The sequence below is a fragment of the Myotis brandtii genome, unplaced genomic scaffold, assembly GCF_000412655.1.
Source record: "Myotis brandtii unplaced genomic scaffold, ASM41265v1 scaffold627, whole genome shotgun sequence".
Taxonomy (NCBI): Eukaryota; Metazoa; Chordata; class Mammalia; order Chiroptera; family Vespertilionidae; genus Myotis; species Myotis brandtii.
The window spans coordinates 2,605,610-2,629,810 of NW_005370397.1; the positions used below are offsets into that span (position 1 = coordinate 2,605,610).

The following is a 24,201-nucleotide window of genomic DNA, read 5'->3' on the forward strand; positions in this document are numbered from 1 at the left end:
GGGAGCGAGCCCACAACCCAGGCATGTGCCCTTTCAGTCCACAGGCCGATGCTTTATCCACTGAGCCAAACCGGCTGGGGCTGGCATCTTTTAAAAAGTCATGGTGGACATGTAAGAATCAAAGCAATGAATGAAAATTGGATAAGGAAATATTAACTTCAAGAATAATGTGGCCCAAGGTGGTTTGGCTCAGTGGATGGAGCGTCAGCCTACGGACTGAAGGGTCCCAGGATCGATTCCAGTCAAGGGCACATGTCTGGTTGTGGGCTTGATCCCCAATAGGGGGCGTGCAGGAGGCAGCCAACCCATGATTCTCATCATTGATGCTTCTATCTCTCTCTCCCTCTCCCTTCCTCTCTGAAATCAATCCTATATAATAAAGAGGTAATATGCAAATTGACCATCACACCCTCGCACAAGATGGCCATCCCCATGTGGTCACAAGATGGCCACCACAAGATGGCCAACAGGGGAGGGCAGTTGTGGGTGATCAGCAGGGGAGGGCAGTTAGAGGCGACCAGGCCGACAGGTTAGCGCAGTTGGGGGTGACCAGCCTGCAGGGGAGGGAGGGCAGTTGGGGGGGACCAGGTCTGCAGGGGAGGGCAGTTAGGGGTGACCAGGCTGGCACGGGAGGGCAGTTGGGGGTGATCGGGCCGGCAGGGGAGGGCAGTTGGGGGCGATTGGGCCGGCAGGGGAGGACAGTTGGGGGCAATCGGGCTGGCAGGAGAGCAGTTAGGCATCGATCAGGCTGGCAGGGGTGTGGTTAGGGGGCAATCATGCAGGCAGGCAAGCGATTGGGAGCCAGCAGTCTTGGATTGTGAGAGGGATGTCCGACTGCCAGTTTAGGCCCGATCCCACAGGCCCGATCCCCTCGAGGGGTCCCAGATTGGAGAGGGTGCAGGCTGAGTTGAGGGACAACCCCCTCATCCCCCAGTGCACAAATTTTGTGCACTGGGCCTCTAAAAAAAATGTGATTTTTTTTTTTCCCCTATCAAATTTTTATTTTTTGAAAGTCATTCCCTACTTCCCTGTCATTTTTGTTTGTTTTGTTAATCCTCACCCAAGGATTTTTGCCATTGATTTTAGTTAAAGTGGAAGGGAGGGAGGGAAGAAGAATGGGAGGAGGGGAGAGAGGGAGAGGGAGAGAGAGGCGGTGGTGGGGGGGAGGAACATTAATGTGAGAGAGTTGGTTGCCTCCTGCACGAGCCCCTACTGGGTGGGTATCAAACCTGCCACCCAGGTATGTGCCCTTGACTGGGAATGGAACCACTGAAGGAACAGCACCGGCCAGGGCTCATTTCCCCCGAGTGCTGGAGACTTCGTGTGGTGGGTCATAGCAGAGGCGATTTCCTCAGCCAGGGATTGGGCATCAGAGGGATTAAAGGAGTGACCAGCAACATGCCCTACCAAGCACATAAAACGCCTTCCACGCCTTCATGATCATCTCAAATAGTACAAATGCTTATGTTCTGTAAAATGAACAAAAAGATATTTTGAAAAATTTTAATAACAAATGTACATAAGCATCTAAACTTTAGTTTAAAAAATGGAAATAATACAAAATGTGCATAGTTGGACTTGGTAGGTGTTGGATACAAGGTTGAATGAATATAAGAAATAGTTAAATAACTTTTTCCTGTATTGACTTAGGAGAGGTGTGTTATTAGGATAATTTGAGTAACAACTCTCTAAAGTGGATTGTTTTAAAACTTCTTTTCTTCCTCTAGCTGTTTCTTAGGAAAATTTCCAAGCATTCAGAAAACTTTAGTCTCTGTGACTATAAAGCCATCCTGCCCAACTCATCCACTGCCTTGCTCTGCAGACACATCGTCCTTCTAGGACTATCTTACAGTCCTTTGTGCTTCTGAGATGAGACTTCTGAGATTGTCGTTTCTAGCCTTAACGTGCCTAGTTCTTTCAAGTTGTATTTACATGACATGGCTTGTTCCCTTATCCTCCTACTCAGCCTCTAAATACTTATATTCTGTCTGTGTGTTTTTTGTTGTTGTTAATCCTCATTTGAGGATAGTTTTTCCATTGATTTTTAAGAGAGTGGAAGGAAGAAGGGAGGAGAAGAAGAGAGAGTGAAAAGCATTGATGTGAGAGAGCCACTTCAAGTGGTTGCCTCCCACACACACCCCAACCAGGGCGGGGAACACGCAACCGAGGGACCTGCCCTGGGCCAGAGAGCCCTCGACCCTTGGGTTCTCTGGCCGACTCTCTAACCACGGAGCACACTGGCTGGGACATATCCCTTTATTTGTTTTTTAAATTTACCTTTATTATTGAAAGTATTACAGATGCCCCCCCATTGCCCCTCGCCTCCCACTCCTACCCCTCCCCGCATATGTATTATGTTGATTTGCTCTTGAGCAGTCCTGATGAGATAGGTTACTATTATATTATCTCCCATTTTTCAGGTGAGAAAACAGACACAGAAGTGTCTTGCTCAGGGCCACAAACCTAGGAAGTGAAGGCTGCTACTAAAGTGGCAGACATCCTGTCTCCAGAGCCCTGCTTTTTTATGTTTTAGCAGTTTTATTGAGATACAATTCATGTATCATACAACTCACCTATTTAAAGTGACACGTCAGTGGTTTTAATGTAGGCACAATTGAGCAAGCAGTACAACCAGTTTTAGAACGTTCTCATCACCCCCCAAAGAAACCCTGTGCCCTGTGCAGTCACTTCATTTTCCATGTGCTGATTGAAAGAGGTGTGATGGCTACAAGGGTATTAACATTGAAACTTTAGAAGATAGTGCCAGCAAAGTCAATTCATAAAAGTTGGAATAATTTCTATTTCCACTAATAGTTTGAATATATTTCCCCATACTCAACAAGGGATCTCTACTATAGTTTTACTATATCCAATGAGCCATTTAAAAATCTGGGTCAGTAATTCAAAGGAAAGAAAAGTAACACTTTTTCTGATAATAATAATTTATAGTAAATTGGTTATTATTTATGCTTAACAACTCCCAACATACAGAGAGAGATAGAAACATCAGTGATGAGAGAGAATCATTGATCGGCTGCCTCCTGCACACCCCACACTGGGGATTGAGCCTGCAACCTGGGCATGTGCCCTGACTGGGAATCGAACTGGTGATCTCTGGGTCGATGCTCAACTGCTGAGCACACCTGGCTGGGCAGTTATTTTCTTATTAGTTTGTAAGAATTTTGTATATATTAAGAATATTAGCCTTTGGGCTGTTTATATTGGCTATACTTTTCTTCAGAGTTTGTAGGTTTTTTATTTTTTAGTTTTTTTTTTTACTTTGTATTTTTCACCATGCAGGATTGAATAAAAATTTTAAGAGTCAAATATAACTATCTTTCCTTTTTATGATTTACTGAGTTTATGCTCAGAAAGACCTTCTTCTCTAGTCTAAAATTTATAGTTCTAGAATTCTCTCAAATTTCTTTTTTTTAAATCTTTATTGTTGAAAGTATTACATATGCCCCCTTTCCCTCCCCCTTTAGCCCCTTCTAGCCCACCCCATCTCTCATATTTCTTATATCATTTCATTTTTTAAATATTTAAATATTCGGTCCATCTGGAATTTATTTTGGAGTAAGGAATGAGGTAAGACTGCAACCTGATTCCCTCCCCCCGCCGCCCCCCCAGAGGACTACTTACTTGTCCTGGTCACATTTACTGCGTAATCCATCATTTATACATTGATTTAATATGCTGCCTGCAGTACGAGGCAAACTTCTGTATATATTTGGGATTATTTCTAGGCTTTCTCTCTTTTGTCTACTATGTCTCTATGTGCTAGTGTCAGGTTGTTTTAATATTGCTTTATATTTTGGTTAAATGTCTATAAGACATTCTTACTTACTCTTTTTTTAGATTTTCCTAAACATTCTTGTACATTTTTTCTATGTAAACTTTGGATTCAACCTGACTAGGAAAAAAACCTTGATGGCAGTTTTGTTGGTATTACACTAATATTATAAATGTATGGGTTTGACACGTTACATTGAGACTGCCTCTCCACGAACTGGTTGTAGTTCCACCTATTTAAAAGCCTTGATGTCCCTAGTAGACTTTAACATTTTTTTCATGTCAGTTTTGCACATTTCTTTTTTTTTTTTTTAAATATATTTTATTGATTTTTTACAGAGAGGAAGAGAAAGGGATAGAGAGCTAGAAACATCGATGAGAGAGAAACATCGATCAGCTGCCTCCTGCACGCCTCCTACTGGGGATGTGCCCTCAACCAAGGTACATGCCCTCGACCGGAATCGAACCTGGGACCCTTTAGTCCGCAGGCCGACGATCTATCCACTGAGCCAAACTGGTTAGGGCAGTCTTGCACATTTCTTAAGTGTATTCCTAGGTATTTAATACTTTTGTTCTTGTCATTTTTGCTGTCATAAATAGGATATTTCTTCTGGTTTATTATCTAACCAGTTCTCGTTTACATATTGAAAAGATAGTGATTTTTTAAAGATATTTTTTATATCAACTTGTATTCACCCACATTATTAAATTATCTTATTATTTTTAACAGTTATAGTTGATTTTCTTCGAGTTTTCTGGGTCAGCCATATTACCTACAAATAATGGTAGTTTTGTCTTCTCTTTACAATTTTCTTATCTAATTGGCTAATTCCATTAAAATAGAGTTAAAAAGTGGTGACAGTCAACATCTTTGACATATTTCTCACTTTAATGAGAATGTTTTTAATATTTAAACATTGAATACTGACCTTTGTATTGGAATGGAGAGAAATGTGTTTTATAGGTTAAGAAAGTATTTTTATTTTCTTGGTCAATCTAGGTAAATGTTTGTCAATTTTTTATTTTTTTCTTGAACTCTCACCTGAGGATATGCTTTCATTGATTTTAAGAGAGAGTGCGGGAAAGAGGGAGGAAGGGAAGGAGAGGGAGAGACAGAGAGAGAAAGAGAAACATCGATGTGAGAGAGACACATAGCAACTTGACCTGGGTATGTGCCCTGACTGGGTATGGAACCTCTGACCCTTTGATGCAGGGACAATGCTCCAACCAACCAAGCCACACTGGCCAGGCTGTCAATTTATTTTATTGATGAGAGAGAGGGGGCGGGAGGGGAGGAGAGAAAGAAACATTGACTTGTTGTTCCACTTACTTATGTATTCATTGGTTGCTTCTTGTATGTGCCCTGACTGGGGATCAAACTCGCAACCTTGGTGTAGGACAGTGATGGCGAACCTTTTGAGCTCGGCGTGTCAGCATTTTGAAAAACCCTAACTTAACTCTGGTGTTGTGTCATATATAGAAATTTTTTGATATTTGCAACCATAGTAAAACAAAGACTTATATTTTTGATATTTATTTTATATATTTAAATACCATTTAACAAAGAAAAATCAACCAAAAAAAATGAGTTCGCGTGTCACCTCTGACACGCGTGTCATGGGTTCGCCATCACTGGTGTAGGAGAATGCTCTGACCAACTGAGCTACCCTGCCAGGGTAAGGTTTGTCAAATTTGTTGATCTTTTCAAAGAACTTTTGGTTTCATCACATTTTTTTCTATTGTTTTTCTGTTTTTTATTTCATTTATTTCTGTTCTAATCTTGATTATTGTTTTCTTCTGCTTGCTTTGGGCATTATTTGTTCTTTTCTGGTTTCTTAAAGTGGAAAGGTAGGTTGTATATTTGAGATCTTTCTTTTCTAATACAGTGGGGCCTTGACTTACGAGTTTAATTCGTTCCGAGACCGAGTTCGTTAAGGAGCTCGTTAACTCAAATTACTCTGTCAACTCAATGCAAAAAATCGGTGGAGAGACAGCTGGTATCTCAAAAAACTCGTTAGTCGGGACACTCGTAAGTCAAGGTCCCACTGTATAGGCATTTACCCTATAGATTTCCCTCCAAGCATTACTTTAGGTGTATCATTTAACTTTTAGTTTATTGTATTTTTTCAGTGGTTTCCTCTATTTCTATTCTATTAAGAATTATTTTAATGGATATTGAATTTTATCAATGTCTTTAGCATCAGTGAAGGGTGATCATATGAGTTTTATTGTTTTGATTTATTAATAATGGCAAGTTATATTAACAGTTTTTTAATACTGGACTTTCCTTACATTTTGTTTTGTGTGTCTATTTATAATCCTTGCATTTTTGACAGAAATTTTAGTTGGTTGTGCTGTATTCTTTTGATGTTCTGATGGTGTTTATCTGGTAACATTCTTTTTTTAAAGCTTTTTAAAAATTGAGATATAATGACATATAACACATTACTTTCAGGTGTACAATATAATGATTGATATTTGTATATATTGCAAAATCATTGCCACAATAAGTCTGGTTAACATTTGTCACCACAGTTACAAATATTTTTTCTTATTATGAGACCTTTTAAAATCTCTTAGCAACTTTTAAATATGCAATACTGGATTATCTATAGTCATCATACTTTGTAGCCCATCCCTATGACTTATTTATTTTGTAACTGGAAGTTTCTACCTTTTGACCTATTTGGCCCATTTCCCACTCCTATCTGTGGCAACCAATCTGTTCTCTGTATCTATGAATTTGGACTTGTTTTTGTTTGTTTGTTTGTTTGTTTGGTTTAGATTATACATATAAGTGAGATCATATGGTATTTGTCTTTCTCTGTCTAATATATTTCACTTAACACAATACTCTCAAGGTCCATCCATGTTGCTGCAAATAGAAAGATTTTGTTCTTTTTTTATAGCTGAATAATATTCTTGTGTGTGTGTGTGTGTGTGTGTGTGTGTGTGTGTGTGTCACATTTTCTTTATTCTTTTATCCATTGATAGACACTTAGGTTGCTTCTGTGTCTTGGCTATTGTAAATAATACTACAGTGAACATGGGGGTATATCTTTTCTTTTTGTTATTAAATTTATTGGGATGACATTTGTTAATAAAAAGGGGGTATATGTCTCCTGAAGTAGTGTTGCATTTTCTTCTGATAAATGGCCAGCAATGGAATTACTAGATCATACGGTAGTTCTATTATTATTTGAGGAAGCTCCATACTGTTTTCCATAGTGGTTGCACCAATTTACGTTCCCACCAATGGTGCACAATGGTTCCCTTTTCTCCATATCCTCACCAACACTTGTTATTTCTTAACTTTTTAACAATAGCCATTCTAAAAGGTATAACGTGAGATTTCATTGTGTTTTATTTTACATATATATTTTTATTGATTTCAGAGAGGAAGGGAGAGAGAGAGAGAAACGCTAATGATGAGAGAGAATCATTGACTGGCTGCCTCCTGCACACCTCCTACTGGGGATAGAGCCCGCAACCTGGGCACGTGCCCTTGACCGGAATCGAACCCGGGACCCTTCAGTCCGAAGGCCAACGCTCTATCCACTGAGCCAAACCAGCTAGGCTCATTGTGCTTTTGATTTGTATTTCCCTGATGGTTAGTGATATGGAGCATCTTTTCGTGTATCTGTCAGCGCTCTGTATGTCTTTGGAAAAATGTCTATTTAGATCCTGTGCCCATTTTTTAATTGATTGCTAGTTTTTTTGCTGTTGAGTTTTAGAAGTTTTTGTTGTTGTTTTTTAAAATATGCTTTTATTGATTTCAGAGAGTAAGGGAGAGGGAAAGAGAGGTAGATACATCAATGATGAGAGAGAATTGTTGATTGGTTGCCTCCTGCACACCCCTACTGGGAATCAAGCCTGCAACCTGGGCATGTGCCCTGACTGGGAATTGAATGATGACCTGGTTCATGGGACTACACGCAACCAACCGAGCCACACCGGCTGGGCTCAGTGCCTTTGCTTTTGATGTCAAACCCAAAAAGTCGTCACTTAGACCAAGGTCAAGGAGCTTACTGCCTGTTTTCTTCTAGGAACAATTTCAAGTTTTACATTCAGTTTTTTAATGCATTTGAGTTAGTTTTATGTGTGTGAGATAGTAATTCAGTTTCACTCTTTGGCATGTGTTTTTCCAGTTTTCCCAACAGCGCTTATGGAAGAGACTGTCCTTTCCCTGTTAAATACTCTTAGCTCCTTTGAATTAATTTATCATATGTATGAGTTTATATCAGGGCTCTCTACTTCATTCTATTGATCTGTGTGTCTGTTTTTGTGCCAGTATCATACTGTTTTGATTACTATAGGTTTGTAATATAGTTTGAAATCAGGGGGCATGATGCCTCCAGTTTTGTTGTTCTTTCTCAAGATTGCTTTGGAGATTTGGGGTCTTTGTGGTTCCATACAAATTTTAGGATTGCTTGTTCTACTTCTGTGAAAATGCCATTGGAATTTTAACAGGTATTGTATTGAATCTCTAGATTGTTTTGGGTAATATGGAGATTTTAATAATACAGGGTGGGACAAAAGTAGGTTTACAGTTGTATGTACATGAAACAATTTTTCTTCATATGTGAAACACAGTTTATTCTTGTATTATTTATTAATTATTGTATTATTTTCCATACGAACAACTGTAAGCCTACTTTTGCCCCACTCTGTATTAATTTTTGCAGCCCATGAATACAGGATATCTTTCCAAGCATTTTTAAATTTCATAGAAATAAGTGGTATTTTCTGAGGTTTACTTTTATTATACTTGGGGCAGATTTTATTATCTATGTTACGTGGTCTTTATGAAAATAGTTTGGAACTATGTTTTCTTCTTCGGTGATTTGAAACAATTTAATAGCATTGGAGCCCTGGTTTAATATAAGAATTCACTGGAAACCATCTGGGCCTCGTGCTTGCTTGTATGTTTTCTCTCTGACTCTCTCAGGAGTAGCCAAGTTCTCTTACTGGTCTTTTCTGGCCCAGGAACTCTAGGAATATTTCTCACAAGCATCTTTTTCCTGCTTGCCTTAATTGAAATTGTACTTCAGTGCAAACATGTTGGGGACACATAGTTCACCTTCTTTGTAGGAATGTTATGAAACCAGAGGCTTTAATTAACTTTGTCACAATTAATTAGAATGCTTATTAAATAATAACAAAAGTTTCATGTTGGATATTGTTGAGTCTTTTTGAGTACTTAACTATAATCTACCTTTTTACAAATGTATTCAATGTTATAGAAGTTCATTTTTACTTAATGGAAATGTAATTAATCTCTGTTTCTTTATTGTATAGAAATTTACAGCAACAATGTCAACACCAGATAAGAAAGCCTCACAAAAGATTGGTTTTCGATTACGCAACCTACTCAAGCTTCCCAAAGCACATAAATGGTGCATATATGAGTGGTTCTACTCAAATATAGATAAGTATGTATCATGAATTATATGATGAATATTACTTGAAGCAAAAATTTAAGTTTTTCAAACGTTATAAGCTATAACCTTTTCTGTAGGTCCATTTTGATCCTATCTTTTCCTAAATTCCTTTTTCTATTTATTCTGGTTTGATCTGTTGCCATTTTTCATAGTTTTCTTCCCCTTTTTTGAGGAAGAAGTTATTATACATTTTAGTGTAAAATAAAATGAAAGTATAATTTTTATATTATAATTTATAAAGACTGTGACACAAAGAACCAGTATTTGCAATGAATGGGACTTGTTTTATAAATGTTCAGATTTTAAGTGTTAGTATAATAGTAGAGAAATAGTGGATTCAATAAGATTTCTAGACGGGTAGTCTTTCTTATTTGATAGCACTTAGGAACTTTAGTTACACATAAATGTTTAAATAAAACATTAAGAATCTATACAATAACAGTGTTTACTGAGGAAGAATGTTGGTTTCTCAGCCATCACCTTCTATTCCCTGCTGGTTATGGGTGGTGCTTTGCTGGCTACTTATCTTTACTTCCCTTCCACACCAGTTGCCTACTCTCATCTGGTAAATCTCATGAATGTTCATATTTAAGCCCAAGACCTTTCTAAAAAATATATTTTTTTTATTGATTTTTAGAGAGAGAGGAAGGAAGAGGGTGAGAGAAAAAGAAACATTGATGTGAGAAGAACCATCAGTTGGCTGCCTCCTGCATGCCACATACTGGGGATCAGGCCCACCACCCAGGCATGTGCCTAGACTGGGAATTGAACTAGCAACCTTTTGGTGCACAGGACAATACCCAACCAACTGAGCCACCCTGGCCAGAGCCCAAGACCTTTGTGTATCATTGCTAGTTCTTGATTGCCCAAACCCATGAATAGAATTATTGTTGTCCACAGGTTTTCCATAGGTGTATAAGCAGGCTCTGAGGGTGTCGGAGTGTGGTCTGAGTTCTTGAATTCCATTGACTTTCTGGAGTGCTCCAGTCTTCTAAAACGGATTTATTCTCAAAGAGGACTCCTTGATGAAGGTGTTCCTTTTGGGACAAACACTTTGCAGCTAACATTGCTTATCCTCGCGGGTGCAATGCCAGAGCCAGGATAGCCCCGAGGGTATACTCCTGAGGACATTGAACATCAGTGTCTCCTGGGCCTCTCGAGCACAGGCTAACTGTTACACATGATTTGTTCCACAAAAGCCAAGAATTTAATGCAGTTTTAGCCCTTTGTGTATCTGATGTGTATATATTTTGTGTAAAACTGAAAGTTTGCATTTTGTGATTAGTTTGATGTTGAAAATTGAAATGCATATTTAAATTTTTGTCTCTTTAAGTAACACATTGTCTATTAACCATTAAAATACCATTTCTATTTTGTAGACCGCTCTTTGAAGGTGATAATGATTTCTGTGTATGTCTAAAGGAGTCTTTTCCTAATTTGAAAACAAGAAAGTTAACAAGAGTAGAATGGGGAAAAATCAGGCGGCTAATGGGAAAACCACGGAGGTAAGAATGTTTTGTTTCAAGTAAAATCAATATGTTGGGAGTGTCATTACTACGTTGATTTAGGTTCACAACTGAATTGAGAGGAAGGTGTAGGGATTTCCCATATACCCCCTTGCCTCCACACAGGCATAGCCTTCACAGTGATCAACATCCTCCAACACGGGAACATGTATGACAATTGGTGAACCTACATCAACACATTATAACAGTAATGGCGAACCTGTGACACACGCGAACTCATTTTTTTGGTTGATTTTTCTTTGTTAAATGGCATTTAAATATATAAAATAAATATCAAAGATATAAGTCTTTGTTTTACTATGGTTGCAAATATCAACAAATTTCTATATGTGACACGGCACCAGAGTTAAGTTAGGGTTTTTCAAAATGCTGACACGCCGAGCTCAAAAGGTTCGCCGTCACTGCATTATAACCATCCAAAGTCTGTCGTTAACATTAGGGTGCATTCTTGGTGGTGTACATTCCGTGGGTTTTGAGGACTATATGAGGACATATACCCGCCATTATCATTAGACAGAGTAGAGTCCCTGCCCTAAAAATCCTTAGCTGCACCTGTGCGTCCCTCCTCTCCACCCAACTCCTGGCAGCCACTGACCTTCCTATCATCTCCCTAGTTTTGCATTTTCAGAATGTCATGCATTGGAATCATAGAGTATGTAGCCTTTCCAGACTGGCTTCTTTCACTTAGTAACTCATGGCTTGATAGCACCTTCTTTTTGGCCGTGAATAGTATTTCATTATCTATATGTATACCATTCACTATGAAGGACACCTCGTTGCTTCCAATCTTTGATGATTAGGAATAAAGCTGCTATAACCACCCATGTGCAGATTTTAGTGTGGACCTTAGTTTTCAGCTCATTTGTGTAAATACCAGGGGCTATGGTTGCTGGATCATATGGTAAGAGTATGTTTAGTTTTATAAGAAACCAATGAATTGTTTTCCAAAGTGGCTGCACCATTTTGCTTTCCCGCCAGCAGTGAATGAGAGTCTTGTTGCTCCATGGCCTGGCTAGCATTTGTGTCAGTGCGTGGACTTTGGCATTCTAATAGAATAGTGGCATCTTGTTTCATTTGCATTTCCCTAGTGACATATTGTTACAGAAGAACAGAGAAAAACTAAGCAACGTTTAGAGAAAGGGAGTTACATTTTATTATTATTATGCACGGGCCCAGAGAAAAATGTCTTTCAAATTCTGAGCCCCCAACATGGAGGAAACTTCCCCTATTTATACTTTTTCCAGTTCTTTGTCTCCCAAATTTGGAATGAGACTTCCGGATATTCTGAGAAAGGAGGCCTGTGTGCTGGGAAGGGGCCATGAGACCATATCTCAAGGCCTGGCCTGGTGCCAGCTCTGTCTGGGGCAGAGTTTACGGCCTCTCTGGATGGGAGTGAGTATTATTTTCCTTATTTAAGCAACAAGCATTTACAGAAGCCAAAATCGCAGGGTTAAAATTTCAAACAGCAGGTTTTGTATAAGATGGATGCTTCAGTATGATGTGGATCATCTTTTCATATGTTTATTTGTCATCTATATTTCTTCTTTGGTGATATTTGGTTTCTTAAAAGTTTAAACATACACTGGCCATATGACCCAACCATTTCACTCCTACGTATTCACATAAGAGAAATGAAAGTATATGTTTATACAAAAACCTATACACAAATGTTCGTATCAGCTTTGTTGTAAAAGCCCCAAACAGGAAACAACCCAAACATGCACCAATAGGAGAATAGATAAACAAATTGTGATGCGTCCATAGAATAGAATACTGTTTTCCAGTAAAAAGGAATGAACCACTGATACATGACAATGTGGATGACTCTTAGAATAACTATGCTAAATGAAAGAAGTCTGACAAAAGAGTACATACTAGATGGTTCCATTTATATAAAATTTTAGAAGATAGAAATGATAATGATGGAAAGCAACTCAGTGATTGCTTGGGAAATGGGAGTATAGAGGTAGGAGGAGTGCAAAATCAGAATAATAAAGTGGCACGAGGAAACTTAATGGTAACCAATGTCTTCATACTTTATTAATCTCGACTGTGATGATATATATTTTGTGGCATGAAATCTATGTTTAAATACCTTTGTTTCTTCATAGAATTTGAAAATATAAGTAAGACAAGCCCTAAAGATAAGAGTAAATTTAGTATTCATACTTCAAGGCAGGAAGAATGATTAAGCGTTTACACAGACACGTCTAATATTTAATTCCTGTGTTAGCAGGCTCACTGGGTGACAGGGAAAATGTCATGCTCTTCTTAATAGAATATTAAAATGGAACTTTTTCCTTAGGAGAAGACCTGGGATCCAGCCACAGTTTTGTCAAAGGATGTGAACAAATCCTTCTGCTTTGTAGGAAGGAACAATCTAGACTTGCTTATGTATCTTTGAGTCTTGCAAGGTCTGTTTTTAATAAGATGTTTGAAAAGAAATTATTCCTTCTATGAACCCATTTTAAATACAGTACTCAAGAACGAGATGGATGGCCTGATTTAAAGTTTTTGTATAGGGTAGTTATTTTATATTATTTTTATAATTTATTCTAGATGTTCTTCTGCATTTTTTGAGGAAGAAAGATCAGCATTAAAACAGAAACGGCAGAAAATCCGGCTCTTGCAACAAAGGAAAGTTGCAGATCTTTCACAATTCAAAGATCTCCCAGATGAGATTCCTCTGCCCCTGGTCATTGGAACCAAAGTTACAGGTTAGTAAAGACAAGCTTACTGATATTTTGACTTTTAATTTTTCTCCAAAATAAACTCCATTAGAGAAACGACTTTTAAATTTAGAAAGCTTAAATATAGTTTTACAGCAGTATACTACAGAGATGACTGTTTCTTCATCTGTGAATTGTTTAAGTTTCAAAATTTAAAATTATTTTTTTTTCCTTTTTTAAAGCAGACTTTTCTGTGTAGTTCATAAACACCATTGTTCTTAGGATCCTTGGGTCTAGATAGAGTCCATTTCTAATGATTTAATAAAACTAAATTATTCACTAGGTAGTTTGCCCAAAATTTTGTAAGGGTATAAATTATGTCCATTTGTAGAGGTGATTCTGTATATTCTTCATTTATAACAGGGAGGGAAAGTACCACCAAAACCAAGTTTAAATTAATCTTCAAGAATTTGGTAAACTAAAATCACAACTTACGTAGTACAAGAAATAGCAAGGTGATAAGTGAGTGGGTGGGTTAGTAACTGAGAAATGTTTGGACTAATCAAGGGCTGTTTCTGGAGGGAAGGGAGCCTTAGCTTTTACTTTTTAAAAAAATATATTTAATTTTTTACAGAGAGGAAGGGAGAGAGATAGAGAGTTAGAAACATCGATGAGAGAGAAACATCGATCAGCTGCCTCCTGCACACCTCCTACTGGGGATGTGCCCGCAACCAAGGTACATGCCCTTGAACGGAATTGAACCCGGGATCTTTCAGTCCGCAGGCCAACGCTCCATCCACTGAGCCAAACCGGTTACGGCAGCTTTTACTTTTTACCGGACTCTTAGGTACTCCCCACCCGTCCCCGTAGTTTTCCAGTTAGCCCAGGACTACGGAGAGCTTACCTCAGCCCTTTTATGGCTCTCCAGTGTCCAGGATCTCTGTTAAATGTCGGGCTATTCTGCCGCTCATGTCAGCCAGGACTGTCCCATGGGCTTACACAGCTGTGGGTTTTTCTTCTTCTTTCCTGATGTAGTTCATCCCTTTTCACTGGCAGAGTCACAGGTGTTACCTCTTGGTCCACATCGAATCTGCTCCCTATGGCAACAGCACGGCTGGTTTCCATGAGCAGCCATCGCACTAGTAAAGCCATTTTCACCAACCAGTGGTGGGGATGGGGGATGTGCATAGCCTCATGCAAAAGGCCACTGACTTCCTGACTTTACCTGAAGCTGTGACAGTTTTCAACACTGAACCTTTCTTAGTTGTTTTTGCATTTGACCCATTTCCACTTCAATGAAATGGTTGTGTGTACAGGTTTATACTTGTTTTGTGGAGAAGAGTCACCAGCCTCTTCATGCTGTCATACTGGGAGTCCTTTTCTGTATTTATGCTGCTTATTCAACTTTATTTATTATTTATATCTTCTGCATACCTGTGCCTTTTCCCTTCATTGATCTGTCAAAGACTGCGACTAGTTTAGGCTCCTACAATTGTGTGTTTTTTTTTAATCAATTGATTCTTTTAAACAGTCTTATATTGAATATTTATGTTCTGCTAAAATGATGCTGTGTATTGTACTTTTTTGTCCATACACAATGTGTCACTTTGCCTAGTTTTTTAAAAAATATTTATTTTTATTGATTTCAGAGAGGAAGGGAGAGGGAGAGAGAGAGAGATACATCAATGATGAGAGAGAATCATTGATCGACTGCCTCCTGCACGCCCCACACTGGGGATCGAGCCCACAACCTGGGCATGTGCCCCAATCGGGAATTGAACTGTGACCTCCTGGTTCATAGGTCGACGCTCAACCACTGAGCCACGCGGGCCAGGCTCACTTTGCCTTACAGGCCATTCTTATATTTTTCACTCAAAAGAATATGAGTGAAAAATGGTTGTTTGCTTGGAATTTCCTGATGTTATTTCAGATTGGATTTAGATAATAGTGACACAAAAATTCACCTGTGTGAGGGGTCCCCAAGACTGCTCCCAAGTTGGTGATTCACTAGAAAGAGTCAGAGTGCTCAGCACTCAGGGCCTTGGCTTATTACAGAGAAGGATAAAAGCAAAGTTAGCAAAGGGGAAGGTGCACCGGGCAAAAGTCCAGAGGAAACGAGTGGCAGCTTCCCAGAATCCCTTCCTGGTGTCACACATGACTTGCTTAGTACCTCCAACAGCAGGTGTAACTGCACGTGAGGTATTGGCTACCAAAGTAACTCGTTAGATGCAGTACCCAGGTTTTTATTGGGGGCTGGTCATGTAGGTACTCTCTTATAGCACATACTGCAATTCCAGACTCCCAAAGGAGAGCGAGTACTCAGCATACATCACACCGTGTTTACAAACATTCTAGGCACAGGAAACCACCTTGATCAGTATGGGAACACTCTTGAAATTCAAGTTCGTGGATGCTGATCTTGCAGTCAGGCCTTTCCAAGGAAGGATAGCAGTCTTAGGCCTAGAATATTCATTCTTCACAGCATCCCTGTCTTTTTTTCTTTTTCTTTTTTTTCAAATTGAACTCTACCTGTCGTTTCACTCATGAGTGCAATAACCAAAGTTCTTTTGTTGACTTTTCCTTTTCTTTTTTTCAGTTCAGAGTTTAAAGCCGTGATTTTAAAATATTTTGTTTTTAGGTTGGTAGACAAGAGATTTCATTCATATATCAAAATTGGGATCATTATTTATAGTTTTCTTTTTTTAAAAAATATATTTTATTGATTTTTTACAGAGAGGAAGGGAGAGGGATAGAGAGTTAGAAACATCGATGAGAGAGAAACATCAGTCAGCTGCCTCCTGCACACCCCCACTGGGAATGTGCCCGCAACCAAGGTACATGTCCTTGACCGGAATCAAACCTGGGACCCTTCAGTCTGGAGGCCGACGCTCTATCCACTGAGCAAAACTGTTTAGGGCTCATTTATAGTTTTCTATCAAAAATTTTGTTTCTCTAAACTGAAAATAAAATGCGTAAATTTTTTGGAAACTATAACAGACAGCAATACTGTTCTTTCTATGTTTCAAATTGCATGCTTGGAGCAGTTTTGGATTTGACAGTTCTTTGTATCTTACAAACATAATGCCTTTTTTGGTTCTTTTCTCAGCACGATTACGTGGTGTTCATGATGGTCTGTTCACTGGGCAAATAGATGCTGTGGATACTTGTAATGCTACTTACAGAGTAACTTTCGATAGGACAGGGCTGGGAACCCATACTATCCCTGACTACGAAGTTCTTGTGAGTATTTCATAATATATTTGTATGTTATGCATATTAAATATGTTATGTAGAATTTTCTTAGAGATTGTGCTGTATGATATCACCAAGATTTCAGGTCACTGAGGAAAAGATCCTTAGGGTTCCAAGCCCTGCCTCTGGGACCCCTGGGACAGAACTATATTTAAGCATTCCACATTGTTGAGAATCTGCCATTTCTCTATTATACCTTAACCACATAGCACTTTAGTGAAACAGAACTCGTCACTTCTGACTCGAATAAGCTCTATAAACACTTTCGTTTCAGCTGTTTTGTTAAAGTATATTCCTCTTGCAAAATGATTTTTAAAGTCTGAGGTAACATCTTTCACTTTAAAGTTTGTTCTCCTGTTTATCCCCAGCATTCTATAGGGTAGGTGTTAGTCACTCCCACTTCTTGCATGATGACACTGAGACATTAGTCATTACAAATACTGTAAGTAATTTAGTACAGGCTCTAGAGCTGGTTTCCTGATGGGCTGAGAGAGGAATTCAGGTCTTTTGAGTTCCTGATACAGTCCACTAAACTACTGGGCTGTTATTTCATGATCATACTTGATCTAGCAATGTCATGAAAATTATACACCTTTCTAATAAGTTAAAATAATTTTAAGAACTAATCTCTGCAATCTAACAAAGCTTTTAAAAAGTGAATAATGAATTTAAAAAAAATTTTATTGATTGATTTGAGAGAGAAACAGTTTGTTGTTCTATTTATTTATGCATTCATCGGTGGTTTCTTATATGTGCCCTGACTAGAGATTGAACCTGCAACCTTGGTGTATTGGGACAACACTCTAATCAAGCGAGCTCTACCTGGCCAGGGCTCAATAATGAACTTTCTTTTTTTTAATCCTCACCTAAGGATGTGCTTTTATTGATTTTTAGGAGGGGTCTGGGGGAAACATTAGTCAGCTGCCTCCCCTGTGCACCCCAACCAGGGATCAAACCTGCAACCTAGATATGTGCCCTGATCAGGAATCGAACCCATGACCTTTTGGTATGTGGGACGATGCTCAACCAACTGAGCCACATCGGCCAGGACAGTAATGAACTTTTTTTTTTTTTTTTTAAATATGTATATATTTTATTGATTTTTTACAGAGAGGAAGGGAGAGGGATAAAGAGTTAGAAACATCGATCAGCTGCTTCCTGCACACCCCCTGCTGGGGATGTGCCCGCAACCAAGGTACATGCCCTTGACCGGAATCGAACCCGGGACGATTGAATCTGCAGGCTGACGCTCCATCCACTGAGCCAAACCGGTTAGGGCACTTTTAATAATAAAACTAGTGCCCCAGTGCACAAATTTGTGCACTGACGCTCCAACTGAGCCAAACCGGTTAGGGCACTTTTAATAATAAAACTAGTGCCCCAGTGCACAAATTTGTGCACATTGAAAAGAAATTAATTAGAAGGTGGCTGGCAGGACGGTACTGGGCCAGATGGGCCGGACACGCCCTGGAGCCAACCTCCCAAGGTCCCCCCCAGGCCGGCCGCACCTAGGGCAGTGCTGTGGCTCAAAGGGCGTCTGTGGAGTGAGCGGGGTCCCTCTGGCAGGTGGGGTTCCTTGGCCTGGCCGTGGGGATTGGGCCGAAATGGGCTCTCTGACATCCCCCAAGGGGTCCCGGATTGCGACAGGGCAGTTCTCAGGTAACGCACCCTGGAATTGGGCTCCCTCCTCTCTGGTTCCGGGGTGCGTCACTCAAGAACCGCAGCTTGTCAGCTCCTGCATTGAGCGTCTGCTCCCTGGTGGTCAGTGTGCATCATACCTAGCCGCCGGTCGGACAGTCGCTTGGCCTTTTAATATATATATAGATTGTTTGCCTCTAAGCATCTTGGAAATTAAATTGTTAGCTTTTAGCCTCGCTTTTTAAAAATTTCTTTAATTTGACTTTTAAGGTTTATGAGCCTACAATGGATAGAGCGTCGGCCTGTAGACTCAAGGGTCCCAGGTTCGATTCCAGTCAAGGGCATGTACCTTGGTTGCGGGCACATCCCCAGTAGGAGGTGTGCAGGAGGCAGCTGATTGATGTTTCTCTCTCATCGAATTTTGATTTTTTAAAAAAAATATATTTTATTGATTTTTTACAGAGAGGAAGGGAGAGGGATAGAGAGTTAGAAACATCGATGAGAGAGAAACATCGATCAGCTGCCTCCTGCACACTCATGTGCCCGCAACCAAGGTACATGCCCTTGACCAGAATCGAACCTGGGACCCTTGAGTCCGCATGCCGATGCTCTATCCACTGAGCCAAACCGGTTAGGGCCTCATCGATGTTTCTAACTCTCTATCCCTCTCCCTTCCTCTCTGTAAAAAATCAATAAAATATATTTTTTTTAAAAAATCAAAATTTCTGCGCTAGCTGGTTTGGCTCTGTGGTTAGAGCAGCGGTTCTCAACCTGTGGGTCGCCAACCTATGGGTCGCAACCCCTTTGGGGGTCGAACGACCCTTTCACAGGGGTCGCCTAAGACCATCGGAAAATACATATATAATTACATATTGTTTTTGTGATTAATCACTATGCTTTAATTATGTTCAACTTGTAACAATGAAAATACATCCTGCATATAAGATATTTACATTACGATTCATAACAGTAGCAAAATTACAGTTATGAAGTAGCAACGAAAATAATTTTATGGTTGGGGGTCCCCACAACATGAGGAACTGTATTAAAGGGTCGAGGCATTAGGAAGGTTGAGAACCACTGGGTTAGAGTATCGGCCTGTGGACTGAAGGGTTGCGGGTTCGATTCCAGTCAAGGGCATGTACCTTGGTTGCAGGCTCAATCCCTGGCCCCTAGGCCTGTATAGGATGTAACCTATCGATGTGTGTCTCTCACATCAATGTTTTTCTCTCTTACTCTCCCCCCCTCCCTTACACTTCTTTAAGAATCAGTGGATAAAATACTCTCAGGTGAGGATGAACAACAAAAACAAAATAAAAGAATAAAAATTTATTTATCTCCTTAGTGTAAAAATAAAATAATCTTCCTTTTCTGATACTTACTTTTTAAAAACTATGACTATTTACTGTGAGGGTTTCCTTATCCAACATCATTTTCAGATAGGACAAATAAGAGAGAAAGAAAATTTGGACTAGCTATTGAGCAAAGTACACCAAACATAAGTTTATTCATTGAAGGATGAAATCTTTCAACCTTCCTTTCCAGTATAGGAAAATGGTTTCTGCTTCATCAGTGTAATTTCCTTTTTGAGAACACCTAACTATTTTTCTCTGGCCAGAGAGTTCACTTTAATTACAGTAGTTAGCATTTAGATGGTCTTTAACACACAGGCAGCATCATTGATCCTCTGTTTTGGTCTTTTGGTCTTTTTCTTAATTCTTCTTGTTTTGTGGGTTCACTTTCTTGGTAGTCAAGTAGTATTTTCATACTCTGACTTAAGTTCTAGCCCTTTGAGCTTTGTAGGATAATATAGTCTCTGGAAAACCGTATGAGCTAGTGTATATCAAGCAGAAATGTCATGTGTATGAGACTAAAATGATTGGCAAACTTCTACAAGTCTAGGACTTTTCTCGTTTCCCGTAGAGTAATGAGCCTCACGAGACAATGCCCATTGCTGCCTTTGGACAAAAACAGCGGCCTTCTCGGTTTTTTATGACTCCACCGCGGTTGCATTACCCTCCTCTTCTCCCAGCACCCACTACGGTAACGTTTTTAAAATGTCATCAGTAATTTAAATGGTTATTATCAATGTGAATTATGTTTTTATGAAGTATATATCTATTACAGCAACCTCAGGAGGGGCCCATATTATTTTGAGTTGTCAGATTTTAAATAAAATAGTAAACAGTTGCTTCAACTGGAAATTTTTTTGTAGACTTTTTAATACAATATTAAATATAAGAGAATTGACTCTTTATCTAAATACTAGTGGCCTGGTGCATGAATTCGTGCACATTGAAAGAAAATTAATTAGAAGAAATATTTTAATGTCGCTATTCACCCTTTCTCTATAATAGAAGTGTCAACCAAATTCACAATGGACAATGACAGGTGGAAACACGCATGCGATTGGCGTCAGCGAGAGCTTTATATGTATCACGCATGTGCGAGTCAACTTAGCCTTTTACATATATAGAATAAAGTTGCTTAATTCGACCTGCTTTCTGATTTAGCTAAACTTTTTCCAACCCAGTGAAGCACCCCAACTTCTCTTTCAGGTAATTGTCAGCAACACAGCAGTAAATATCAACACGAAGCAGATTATTATTGTAGGTCACACAGGGAGAACTAAGGGCAAAATATTTAACTGCAGCAGTGTTTGACTATATTCTGCACAGTGAGAAACCCTAGTCATTTTCAAGTCGGGTCAAGTTTCTAAGCTTTCTAAATCTCTGTTTTCCGGCTAATGAAAAGAAAGTAGGATTCCAACGAGTCTCCTATCTACCCATTCCAGGACTTCTGTGAGGATCAAATGAGATGAGGCACGGGAAAATGCTTCACAGACATTTGATTAAAGTGTAAAATATTTCCACCTGTGTTCCTCGAACTCCAAGGAGGCTAGTCACTAGGGAGAGGAAGTCGTGCATTGCTACATGACGTCATTCCCTGGCACCCACAGCGACCGTTTCTGGGCTAGGCTGGGCTATGGGCTGCATTTTGCGCTATGGGGTCTCGGCAGCGTCGGCTGCGATTTGGTGGACTTTTGCTCCAGGGTTGGTGGCGGGGCCACTGTCCCACTTTAGGGGAAGCCGAGTCTGTGGTGCCATTTCTCTGTGCATGTCACTTCTCTGTGCATGTCACAGCAGCTCCTGCATTGAGCATCTGCCCCCTGGTGGCCAGTGCACATCATAGCGACTGGTCAGAAGGTGGGAAGGACACTTAGCATATTAGCCTTTTATATAGATCGATAAGATACCTCCTTTTGAACAGGCAGTGGTTAAATGATTCCTTTTTATTTCCGTAGGATAATGATCCTTTATTAGGACAGTCACCTTGGAGAAGTAAGATTTCAGGCTCTGACACTGAAACATTGGGTGGTTTTCCAGTAGAATTCCTTATTCAAGTGGTAAGAATTTTTCTTAATATCTTGACTCTATTAAAAAAACACACCTCAAATGTCTTTTGTGTTATTGAAGTTGAAAGTTTTTCTAGGACCAAATATTTAAATTTTTTTTACCATTATATTGGTTTTAAGAACTTCATTATTTCCATCAAAGCTTAAGAATAAAAATTTATAACAGGTCTTTTTGTGGGGCTTTTATTGAGTTTGGTTCTTATTATTTTGTTATGTTAAGAACTCTCCGATTCTTGCCTGTCCTCTGTGAAACTTTGAGTGATTAGCTGTTAGTAACTTGTATAAGTATAAAGCTTTTATTTGGTTATCTCAATGCATCTTGCCAACTCAACAGTTATGATGTGTTGGCTAGCTTTTTGGTTAATAGGAACTTTCTTTCTGATACTAGAAATATCTATTCAACTAAGATCTAAGCCTAAATTGAAACAAGTATAGAGTTATTATATAGGACAGTTTTCCCAAATAGCCTCTTAAGAATGTAATGAGTCATTTGTTTTGAAAATTAGGTTAAATGCATTATTTCCTTTGAGTCATAGTTTAATAATATTTAATTTGTTTATTTTTTGCTTTTTTTTTTCAAAAGAAAAACTACTTTGGCTTAAGATAGTCTTTATAAATAAGAAAGTTTGTATATATGTATATTATGTTATAAAGCAGTGTTACCTTAAAGTTCAGTGTTACCTTTTGCAATTCGTTATCCTTAAATTACTGATGTTATTTCAAGGAAAAGTCTTGTCATTTGTGTGCATGTGTATAGCATTTTGTATTCCTCAATCATGTTATTAAATTTCCCAACAATATAGAATTTTATTATGCCTTTGGCTTCAAAGGTAGAAAAGATATTTTTATATAAAACGTTTAAATTATGAAAAGAGCCAAAGCTTATGCTTTTCACAAATAGGATACTGTTCCCTTTTTTTTTTAAAGATTTGCTTTCTTTAAATAGTGAAAGTGTAAACAAAGCTAATATGTCATATTTAGAAAGAGAGAGAGAGAGAGAGAGAGAGAGAGAGAGATATCAACCAGCAGAGGGAGCCAGAAACAGTACTACTGCACTGCTTCTAAAGTATTGATACTTTCATTAATGCTTAGATGTTTGGTTTCAGTGCTTAATTTTTTTAACTTCAAAATCTATGTCTAAAACCTAGTTAAAACACTACTTTCATTAATATTTTAAGCTATCTGAGAGGTAAAAATAAGAGTCCTTATATGTATTTGTCTTGTAATATGTAAGGTTTTATGAAACTCAGGTTTACTCTTGTTAATATTAAACTTTGAAGTATATGAATGTTTTCTTTTATTTCTAATATTTTTTCTTATGGCAAAATAAACAACATTAAGATTTTTTACAAGTTTCATAATTCATAGTTTACAATGAATGTTCTTTTTGAGGGAACTTTTTATTCCTAGGGTTTGGGATTTGGAGGACTCTAAAAAGACTGATCCACTTTTATTTATTTATTATTTAAGATTTTTGTTTTGTTTTAGAGAGAAAGAGAGAGGAAGGGGGGGGGGGGGGGGGAGGGAGAGAAAGAAAGAGAAAAAACATCTATATGAGAGCAGAACATTGATCGGTTGCTTTCCGTACTTGCCCTGAATGGGGGTCAAACCCACAACTCAGGAATAGGCCCTGACGGGGAATCGAACTGGCAACCTTTGGGTGCATGGGTAACACTCACTAACTGAGATGCTCAACCAACTGAGCCACTCTGGCTGGGGGGGAGGGAGAGAAAGAAAGAGAAAAAACATCTATATGAGAGCAGAACATTGATCGGTTGCTTTCCGTACTTGCCCTGAATGGGGGTCAAACCCACAACTCAGGAATAGGCCCTGACGGGGAAGCGAACTGGCAACCTTTGGGTGCATGGGTAACACTCACTAACTGAGATGCTCAACCAACTGAGCCACTCTGGCTGGGCCTGATCTACTTTCTTTTTCTTTTTTTTTTTAATCTGTATTGTTCAGATTATTACAGTTGCTCCTCTTTTTCCCCCCATAGCTCCCCTCCACCCAGTTCCCACCCCACCCCATACCCTTACCCCCACATTGTCCTCATCCATAGGTGTAAGATTTTTTGTCCAATCTCTTCCCACATTCCCCACACCCCTTTTACCCCCGTGAATTGTCAGTCCACTCCTTTTCTATGCCCCTGACTCTATTATATTCACCAGTTTATTCTGTTCTTCAGATGTTTTATTCACTTGATTTTTAGATTCACTTCTTGATAGATATGTATTTGTTATCATCGCTTTGTTGCTCATAATTTTTATCTTTACCTTTTTCTTCCTCTTCTTAGAGAATACCCTTCAGCATTTCATATAATACTGGTTTGGTGGTGATGAACTCCTTTAGCTTTTTCTTGTCTGTGAAGCTCTTTATCTGACCTTCAATTCTGAATGATAGCTTTGCTGGGTAGAGTAATCTTGGTTGTAGGTTCTTGCTATTCATCACTTTGAATATTTCTTGCC

At 39.0% G+C, this 24,201-nt stretch overlaps 1 protein-coding gene across 1 annotated transcript in view; it reads left to right on the forward strand.

Moving 5' to 3' along the window:
* The window catches only part of LIN9 (lin-9 DREAM MuvB core complex component), a 73,843-nt gene that overhangs the window by 8,185 nt on the left and 41,457 nt on the right, over positions 1–24,201 (forward strand). Inside the window, exons 7-12 of the mRNA XM_014528247.1 lie at positions 9,091–9,224; positions 10,613–10,738; positions 13,319–13,476; positions 16,535–16,668; positions 20,242–20,361; positions 21,623–21,724. Of these exons, the coding sequence (XP_014383733.1) occupies positions 9,091–9,224; positions 10,613–10,738; positions 13,319–13,476; positions 16,535–16,668; positions 20,242–20,361; positions 21,623–21,724 (774 nt within the window). The remainder of the gene's footprint in view (positions 1–9,090; positions 9,225–10,612; positions 10,739–13,318; positions 13,477–16,534; positions 16,669–20,241; positions 20,362–21,622; positions 21,725–24,201) is intronic.